Source organism: Perissodus microlepis, chromosome 14, assembly GCF_051167445.1.
Source record: "Perissodus microlepis isolate ML-2025 ecotype Zambia chromosome 14, ASM5116744v1, whole genome shotgun sequence".
Lineage (NCBI taxonomy): Eukaryota > Metazoa > Chordata > Actinopteri > Cichliformes > Cichlidae > Perissodus > Perissodus microlepis.
The window spans coordinates 8,367,502-8,377,787 of NC_140474.1; the positions used below are offsets into that span (position 1 = coordinate 8,367,502).

Genomic DNA, 10,286 nt, shown 5'->3' on the forward strand with positions numbered 1-10,286 from the left:
CATTATTGGCATAAATTCGGAAGTACAAGATGAGTAAATTCGGGAGAGATAATTCCGTCAACATTGCGCAATTATTCGAGTACGTGAGTGGAATGAATACACGATGGATTTACGTTATCACTTAAAGTACTCCACTGTACTAGAATCTTGGGATGTCTTCCTCTTAATATCACGACAAAACTTGTAATAGACACGCCGGTCCGCATATTTATACCTCTGTTAAATCTATCGAGACATCATTCACAGATGATGTTACGATGCAGAAAGCTATTTCATTCTAATCAGCAAAATGTCACAAGACTGAGTTAAAAAATAGAGCCTGTTGCTAAATATGACTTTAACTCGGTGATCAGTAGTGTATCATATATCTAATCTATATCTCATATAATTCAACTATTATCCAATTACTTAATTTTAAGAATGAAACCGTGTGTTTAACTGAGTGTGTCTTTTTCTCTGTAGCGTGAACTCCTTGAGCGTTTTGCGCTCGGTAGGACGGGACAATTTATACCCGCCAATGAAATGAACTTATCGACAAAACGGTAATACTTTATGTTGTTGCATCAACCAACACTGAGCTCCCACAGACAATAACAATGAATAATATTACGTCTGAGTTATGTCCTGCTTTTCTTGAATGTGCAGCTACCTCCTTTCTGCGAATTCAGATCATGTGGGAACTTGTGTCGTAAGGTGGAGTAAAAGCACAGCAACGCGTTAAATGCTCCCACTGTTCTTTGCGAAGGATTAACCTACGCTAAAGAGATTACAGGTAAGCGCCATGGGCTCCTTCTAGGTGCTTCATTTTACTGACTTCCTCTGTTAAAACAACTTATTTCTCATCTAAGGCTCGTTTTTAATCTCTTTTGCGAATAATGTCATGTTTTGTGATTGCGTGTGGAAAAAAAAGATTAGGGAAAGGTGAAATGAATGAAAACCATGTGGATATTTTCAGGCTCGTGTCCTTAAAGTCACGATGGCTCCACACCCTGTAATTCAGGCGATCATCGACTTCTCAGCTGGAGCTGCAGGTAAGTTTAATGTAAAGACACGGCTGTATTTCACGCCACTCGCATCAGATTGAAGATAATCACTTAGACCAGCTTTGTGTTGATTTAAAAGTGACCCAAACCCTGGCAGCAAAAGGATCACAGCATAACACCTACCTAATCCCATCAGTGTGGGGGTGAACGGTTTAGTGCAAGCTGTCATTCAATTATTAACGTAAAGAAGTGAGGAAGGTTAATTTTGCAAAATTCAAGAATTGGGATATGCTCAAAGATTGGAAGCAGGCCACATCTTTTTCAATATTGATCGTCTTTAACACCATTTGCTGTATATGTCCAGTTATTTATCTACAGTTTAGTCAGAGGTCAGAGGGTTTATATGCTGTATACTCATCACTGACATGAATGCCATGGATATTTTCAGCTTTTAATGATGTATTTGAGCTGTTTTTTTTTCTGGGGTGAAATAACTGCACAACATATGTATTTAATGATATTTTTTTTTTATAAAGCAGTAATTATATGGATAGGCTTGGGTTTATTTTGGAGTTTCTCTTATCTGCACAGGTTCAAAAGTATACATAGAGAGTGATATGCTTACGTTCACCCACTAAAATCTGACTAAGTCTTGTTGAAGGTTGTACAATGTATTTTAACCTGACAAGGACATGGCCTATTAACTTTTCATTAGTGATCATGACCGACTACAACTGGTTGTTTTTCTTTGCCAGCATAAAAAAGGATTTCGTTGACAGCACCCAGTAGATTCAGTAATCTGGAACTGATTGGTGCAGATGTCATGTGTGCTTCAGCATCTAACTAGTGATCATAAAGGGAGTAACATTTTTTAAGTGGCAGATAACTTAAAATGCAACGTTTCAATCGGCTTAACAAATATCAGCAAACACACAAACTGTTTGTGAGCAGTCTGTCACACAGTGTGTCTGCAAGCTAAAGATACAGCTGCTGTATTTCCCAGGGAGAATGAGAGATAACTTCACTCGGAGATGGAGAAAGATGTAAGAAAGAAAAGGAGGGAGAGGAAGAAGACAGGTTATATTTAAAGGTAAGGACTGCTCAGTGGCCTTTGATAAACTGGAATTTTAAAGCTTAGATGTAATGTTCTTAATTTTAAATCAGATAATGGATCTGTATATGATTTGAAGTTATATATTTAAAAAAAAAAACAGTGCTAAGTGTGTACTTTTTACTTTGTGTTATTCAAAGGTTGCATGAAAGTACAACATAGTTTCATGCAGGATAAACCAGTTTGCTTTGCCATACTGTGAATTTACAGTAAAGCACTGTGTTGGACTGGTGCACAGCGGCTGTGGTGTTTATAGTCAGTGTTAGGTTACATCAAGGTTAGGCGAGGTCAATTCACTGAATTTAACCTTTATACATACTACATCCTGTCAGTATAGGGAATGGAAATAATCCAAGATAGCTAAATCTATAAAGAGCAGTAAACCACGTGAACTCTACAAATTGTGCCAACAAAAGTGCTCAAATATTCAGCCAGAACTGCCAGAAGTTTGCTGATGGCTACCAAAAGGTGTAACTGGTTGAGATATAACTTGCACTGTTTGCTTACCAAATACTAATGGGGGTATGTGTATAGATTTTTGACCTTGTATATGTTTTTTGACACTGTGTGTATGTTACCGGCACCAGACCTAGGGGAATCTGGACCGGCAGCAAGCGGCACACAGGCTAGAGAGCACTGTGGATTAATAGAGAGGACACCGAAGTTAGCGTCTTGCTCAGGCCGGAGCTCATTTATTTCTCCACATATACACAATACAAATCACACTAGACCATGCATTCTTCCCATAAAATAACAGAGTTCATAAACAAAAATAAAGTTACAAAAAGCATTCTCTCAAAAGCAAAATAAATACAAACTAATTCAAAATGACTTTACATACTCACAACTTAAACAAAACACTCGCGGCTAAAGCATAACAACATACCAAAATAACCCATATCACATTCACACAACCTTTCCCCACATTCGCGCCATATACGCTATTACTTTTGAACATGGCGTCCCCTGAACGCAACACAACATGGCGGCAGACGACTGCAAACGTTGTTTCACCAACAAAAAGCTTTTTCCCTTAATACATGTACTCAGTACTGCTTGGCTAACACTAAAACAAACACTACAACACATTTTCTGAAGTCGCAGGTTGCCACTGTCATAGCTAGAGTTGCCAACTCCCTGAAAAATAAATAAGGGACACCTCGTGGCCAGGGCCGGGCAACCCAGTTGTCTTCACCCTTCCCAGTGTGGGGAATTTTGTAGCTCTTTTTTTTGTGTGTGAAATTGTTTTTTTAACCATTTGATTTGAATTTGATTTAAGTAGATGCGTATTCTTTGTGATATGAACACATGGGAAACAAATGATCATTTAGCCATTTATTTTTAGCTCAAAATGACAACATTAACACAGTAAAACAGGTCTCTTTCTTAAACAGAAGCCTGTCATGCTTAACTTTTGAGAATATAAGTAAATCTTTCTTTAAAAGAACTCTGTCCTGCTTAACTTAAAATTATATAAATTAATAGAAAGCAATAGAACGAAAAATATTCTTGTAACTGTGCACATATAGTGCATTTAGTACAATTGGCTTCAGTTGAGGTATTATTTCAGCTTTTCTAATCCTAATCAGCTGCTCCTGTTTGTAAACCCACTTGTTCCCATGATTACGCATCTTAACTCATCATCATTATTCATCTATGTATTACTTTTATGTATTAGTCATCTATTCGTTGTAATCATCTGTCCTTGCAGTTGTTTATTACACAAAAGAAATTATATTATCACACTTCTGGCCACATAGCGCTGATATTCACTGCACATGCCCATATTAACCTTAACCAGAGGGTTTAAAAAAAACAAACCAGTGTTTACATACCATGTCTGCTTCTGCCGTGGCCTGGTGGACAAAAAATTGGTTAAGTGTTCCCCGAGCTTTCACGCCCCTCATGTTCTTCATGTGCCCACCATTAGAAGCATGCCTATGGAAAAAGTGCGCCGGCACACAGTGCAGTGCGCTTTAAAGGTGTTATCGTGCATTTTCCCAGCCAGGTGTTTTCCTTTTCCCATTCCTCCCTGTACTTTTGCAGCCTTTTTTTTTTCTTTCTCTGAGCGAACAAACATTGCTGCTCTAATGCTTACACTGTGCGATTTTTGGCCCATTTTGAGACGATTTTTGAGTCGTGCGACCGATTTGGTGATCGGCCCGATTTTGGCCTTCATCGTGCATCGTGTAGTATACGTGGGGTAACGAGAAGCGATTAACACCTCACGACCAGCTCCCGATCATCAATCGCTCGTGAGCCGCTCACACTGCTCACGCACAAACACGTAAACGTCGGTGAAAAAGACGGAGCAGCACGGCTGTGCAGCCTGTGATCTGGACACAAGCGATGGAGGCACAACTTGTAGAACTTTGGAAAGCTCATCCGAGCCTTTTCGATGTGGCATCACAAAATTATCACGACCACAACAACCGTGAAAATAGTTGGATTTACACTGCTGCTCAATCACAGCTGCCTGATCAATGTTTTTCATTAGCAATTTAGCAAAGTTGATGGTGGTAGTGTGTCTGTGTGAGTGAAAGACAGAGAGAGAGAGAGCGACAGATTTTCTGTTATAACCTTCATTTTATGGAGGCACAGTGTGAGCACTCAGGTCGCATCAGAGCATCGGGCCGTATAGTGTGAGACCTGCATCGTAACCTACCAACTTCTAACCCCTGCGAGTCAATCGTGCAGTTTGAGCAGGAGCTGAATAACGTGACTGAAAAAATCGCACAGTGTTTGCCCAGCTTTAGGTGTACTGTCGTCCGAGACTTGCACCGCAGTGTCGGCGTTTGTTTCCCTGTTGGCCATGCTTCTTGTTGTGGTCATCTGTTGTCTTCCGGTATTTTCTCCGTAAGCGACCTTTCCTCGACCAATGAGATAAGCGGTAATCTGAATTGTCATAAGCGTGCTGTCAGCTCATTGGTCACAAAGCAGGAGAGGGGCTGGGAATTATGTTTTCAAACAAAGCGTTAATTCCATTAACATTTATAGACTACTTTTGATTCTCACTGTATTACGGGACAAAGTGCGTCCCTTATTAGCTCAATACAGGACGTGTACTTTTGTTTCTAAATACGGGACAATTCCGTTTTTTAAGGGACGGTTGGCAACCCTAGTCATAGCATATACTTATAGTGCTACGTAGCATTATAGCATTATGCCGATGATACACTAATACTCATTACAACAAAATACCACAAAACAACATCATCACTATCATCTCAAAATATAGCCGAACAGTTGTTACTCAACTTACATGACATTTAGAACCAGTTCGGTAACATAAAAGTTTGTTTGTCAGTACCTGTGGATTAATAGAGAGGACACCGAAGTTAGGCCGGAGCTCATTTATTTCTGAGCTATGCATGCGCAGAGCCTATAGCTAGAGTCTCTCTGGTAGTTCCACAGCAGTGCAAGAGCACCATCTACTGGCATAATGAAATATAACCATGGTCTGGCAACACATAACAATGTCAAAATAAGTCACAATAATAAACAAAAAATAAGGGGGTAATTGGTTTTCTTACAAAAATAAACATGTAGCTTTTTCAACCTGCTACATGTATTAGAGAAAATTGAAAATAAATTCAAACCTGTGCACCCAGTTTTTTTTTTTTTTTTTAAGTCTTTAATGATGTATGCTGTACAATTCTTCCACCCTGGAAAAGGAACAGTTAAAAAATAACTAAACCCCCCAAAATACAGTTTCTTAAGATCAAATATTATACATACACACATATGTATCTTAATACATGTACATATATTGGTATAGTCTGATTTCCAATGCTTTTTAATCTCTGAGTTCTTCTCAGTTATTCACGTCTTGATGCCCACTCAGGTGGCACAGCCTGCGTGCTGAGCGGTCAGCCATTTGACACAGCAAAGGTGAAGATGCAGACGTTTCCCACAATGTACCGCGGCTTCATCCACTGCTTCATCTCAACATTCCGGCAGGTGGGACTCCGTGGTCTTTACAAAGGCACAACGCCTGCCCTGATAGCCAACATCGCTGAGAACGCGGTGCTCTTCTTGAGTTATGGGCTCTGCCAGGATGCCGTCCGCTTTATGTCAAGGATGGACAAAGGCGCTGATCTCAGGTTGGAAGAAGATATTTCTGACTATTTATTTACATAATAAGCTGCATAATATGTAACAGACTTCAGTGAGGAGCAGCTGGGTATAGCACAATTTGATGCTATAACAAATGTTCATGTGAACCAGGACTCTCAGTTTTCAGTGTCTTGAGAGATTTTCGGGGGTTCAATCCTCCACATTTTCTTTCCGCTCTGTGACTTGCTGCCTCCTCTTTTCACTCCCTGTGCAGAAAAGCATTTCATCATGTACTGAGATGCAACATCATAATCATAAGTGGGTGTGCTCACACAGTTTAAAACTTTAGATTAAGTGTCTTTCTTGGCAATTGAGAATTAAATAATAAAGTGAATAATAATTAAGTAAATTCCCCACAATAATAATTATCTATTGCAGCCAGAAATAGAAACTAAATTAAGAGAAATGGTTGGCAGTGATGCTCTTTAGAGACAAATGTTAAAATTGATGGAGCATTTTTAAAGGATTTAAGTTGTTTGGGATATTTATTTTGATTTTAATGAAAAAGCTTTTTTTGTCATTCAATGAACTATAATGAAAATACTGCCATTAATATTACACATTGAACCCACTGAAATCATACTCAGCCAAACGGGCTTTAAACTAATTGCATTTTTAAAATAACTTTCCTTAACCAGCTTTGTATTTTGAGCTGTCTGATCACTTTAAGAAATACCCTTTTCTACAGTTGTGCCACATTGCATTTATCACAACCCAAATCTTTATTTTATGTCACAGTAAACAGTGATTAGCATAAGAAAAAACTAGAAATGACGAGAATATTTCTTTGATGTAACTGCAAGGAAAACGATTTTTCCTCATTTGAGCCTTTTTTTTTTTTTTGCAAAAAAGGCCCAAATGAGTGTAGCTGCTAATTTTCAGATGGTCACTCTCTTCCTAAGCTGTTCATCTAATTTTGATAATGAAATTTGGAATTGTATCAAGTATGAAATACAGCTTATATTATCTCTATTTGACCTTTCAGCCTCTTGCCTGAACTTGGATTTGAGCTTCCTAAAGCAGGAAATCTGTAATGCTGTAAAAGTACATGTTTTAGTAAGGCATATTTAAATGCGTATAACCTTTGCATTTCCTCTAATAGCTCTTTGGGAATTGCCTTCGCTGCACAAAAACATTGTTTTTGGTTGTCAAACTCTGTTATCTTTGTGATTTTTCATAAATTCAACTAAAGAAGCTGAAACAGATTTTGTTTTTGTAACAGGCTGCTTCTCTGCCTAAAGACACAGTTTAGAATTGATTCTTTGCTAAGAATGTCTGCTATATGTGTAGACACAACACTGGTTCATCTCATGAGTTAAGTGCCTTTTTATCCTTGAATGATTCATAGCTCAGTGTTAAGGAAATAAAAAAAAAATACATTCCTGTGAAACTGATCAGGTACAAGGACCGTTCAGAAATCTTGGAAAACTATTGCTCAACATGACTTTAAAATTTACAAAAAAGCCTGGCACCTTGGAAGCAAAATATATGAAATGAGAGTGACTCAAACCTTTTGCATAGTACTGCACGTTAGAGTCAGAAGCAGACTCATCACATTAAAAATCCATAAGGTTTAGCGCATTTATCTCCAAATGAGTGATATAATCACAACACTGGAAAATCGTCTTGGGAACACTCATTAAATCGATTTCCATTAAGAGCTCTTGATCGTCGGACACATGCCAGTTATTTGTGTATCAGCGGTCAGAGCAAACCTTAGCACTGGCTGCATGAGGCAGAAATAAAACAGTCTCTTTTTTGTAGTTCTAAAAATTGAAGATGGGGATGTATGTACATTAAAACCCTTTCCTCTTCATACTCTTATCTTTTGTTGTACTTGTCATTGCTCGTCAGTGATCTTCAGAAGGCATCTGCAGGGTCTTTAGCTTCCATCTTCTCCTCCATGGCAATATGCCCCACAGAGCTGGTGAAATGTCGCTTGCAGGCCATGCATGAAATGGAAGCATCTGGCAAGGTGGCAAGAGGACAGAAAAGGTAAGTGGAATTAAAAACCTGACATTGTTACGACAAGAAAAGTTTTAGTTGACCAAAGCTGTGCTAGACTTTGTTTTCTGGGATGTCTTCAGCACAGTGTGGACTGTGGTTAAGACCGTGTTGAAGACAGATGGCCCGTTAGGATTCTACCAAGGACTGATGTCCACCTTCATGAGGGAACTTCCTGGTTACTTCTGCTTTTTTGGAGCCTATGAGTGGTGTCGGTCCACATTTGCGCGACACATGGGCACAAGCAAAGATGGTATAGGTATGGTTATGTCATCTTCTTGTTGTATTTATGGTATTTTTGGAGTTTAACATGTTTGTATGTTTCTGTGGACTCAAAATAGTTTCTGCCTTTGCAGGTATTCTTCCGCTGATGTTCAGTGGGGGATTTGCAGGAGGATGTCTTTGGTTGGTGGTCTATCCAATAGATTGTATAAAGTCCAGGATCCAGGTGTACTCCTTAGCAGGGAGGCAAGAGGGCTTCATCAAGACCTTCATGGGTGTTATACGCACTGAGGGTAAGGTTTGAACATGTATGCACAGATGAATATGAGTGGGTTTTCTGATTCTCTGTGTGATGATTGTGGTCTTGGGAACACATACTTTTGCAGGATGCACCCCAGATGCCATTTTGAATATATTGGCATGTGTTATATTTCTTTATGTCTGTGAACGTAAGTTAAAAATATGATAGTGTCAGCAGTGTAAGCAGCAGTAGGTCACAAAACTTTACAAGTGTGTAGCTGTGATCCGATTGAAGGCCACATTTGAAGATACGGATGTAACTAATGTAACTAATCTTTAAAGAATGTGGGGTGTGGACTTTAAACTGGGGCTTTAACCCTTGCTTTTGGCACCCTTTACTACTGGCTTATAGGTTAGGACACACATGTGTTCAAAGTTGGCCCTTATCTTGATGCCAGGCTGTAATATTCAGAATCAGAAAACAATATAATATAATATAATATAATAATATAAGCAGACAAACCTCCCCACTTCATAGGAGGTGGGTAACAATAAAAACAGTCTCTCACAATAATTGTTTTCAATGTTTTATAACCTTATGTAACATATCAGAGATAAATGCACTATAAAACACTGTTCTGTGACATTGCAGCTTTAATAACTGTTATCTGTGTGATAAGGGTACATTGACAGACTATCATTTTGAAATATTGCTGTGCAGCTTTTGCCTCTTTGTCCCGACAGGGTTCACTGCTCTGTACTCTGGCTTAACTCCTACAATGGTGCGCACCTTCCCTGCCAACGGAGCCCTCTTCCTGGCTTATGAGTTCAGTCGCAAGTTAATGATGGATGCCGCTGGTGCCTGATGCAATGGATCTTTCCAACCAAAGCAAATATTTTAATCAGAAAAATCCTTATAACAAGAAAAGTGCTGTATGTGTAATATGCTGGTCAAACTCATGTGAAATGAAGTATTAATCTTGAAAAGTTTTAGTACTTCCACTGGCCTTGCTGTGGCATTACAAGTTTACTGGGTGTCCATGAGTTTCATTTGTTCTCACCTGACAAGGAGAAGAATGGGAAGGCATGCATAGTCACCACTCATCTTCTTTCCAAGGCCATTGTTCTTTCATGGCTGTTTATTTGTTTGCACTTCATTCACTACTTGTTAACTAAGGATATTTACTTATTGAGAAAAAAACCTTTATTTTTTGCCAACTCTTTTTTTTTTTTAGTGTGTGTGACCCAGTGGTATGAAACACTGTGTTCCTGTCACTGATTAATTATTGATGTAAGAAGTCACAAAATATTATCCAGCTAAAATTTCCTTAGCCAAATTTGACTCTTCCATCTGTTTTTTATTTTTTTCAATTTGATTACATTTGTTTTAACTGGAAACAGTTTTGCTCTTTTTGTTGGAATATAGAACTAATATGTCCGAAGAGGTTTTGGCATCGGTAAATCAGAGCAATAATAAAAACAGAATCATATGTGAGTTATTTGGACTAAGATCTCAGGTGTTTAAAAAGTCAAGGAAAAAAGGGGCAGTACAAACTGCACTTGAAAATGACCTTGTTCTTTTGTCAAGTCAAAAAATAAATTACAGTTGT

The 10,286-nt window shown here is 38.6% G+C and overlaps 1 protein-coding gene across 4 annotated transcripts; it reads left to right on the top strand.

Annotated features, from left to right (window-relative positions):
- Positions 1-460: 460 nt before the first annotated feature.
- Positions 461-10,175, top strand: slc25a15a (solute carrier family 25 member 15a). Of its 4 annotated transcripts, XM_084951360.1 has the most exons (9): positions 461-542; positions 646-772; positions 956-1,031; positions 1,987-2,073; positions 5,939-6,197; positions 8,065-8,205; positions 8,298-8,473; positions 8,571-8,729; positions 9,421-10,175. In XM_084951360.1, the coding sequence occupies exons 5-9, from the start codon at positions 5,992-5,994 to the stop codon at positions 9,540-9,542; spliced, it is 804 nt and encodes a 267-aa protein (XP_084807486.1). In that variant the 5' UTR covers positions 461-542; positions 646-772; positions 956-1,031; positions 1,987-2,073; positions 5,939-5,991; the 3' UTR covers positions 9,543-10,175. The 4 variants fall into 4 exon arrangements, with proteins under 4 accessions (XP_084807486.1, XP_084807483.1, XP_084807485.1 ...); XM_084951357.1 differs by lacking the exon at positions 1,987-2,073; XM_084951359.1 differs by lacking the exons at positions 461-542; positions 646-772 and having other exon boundaries at positions 779-1,031.
- The last annotated feature ends 111 nt before the right edge of the window (positions 10,176-10,286 follow it).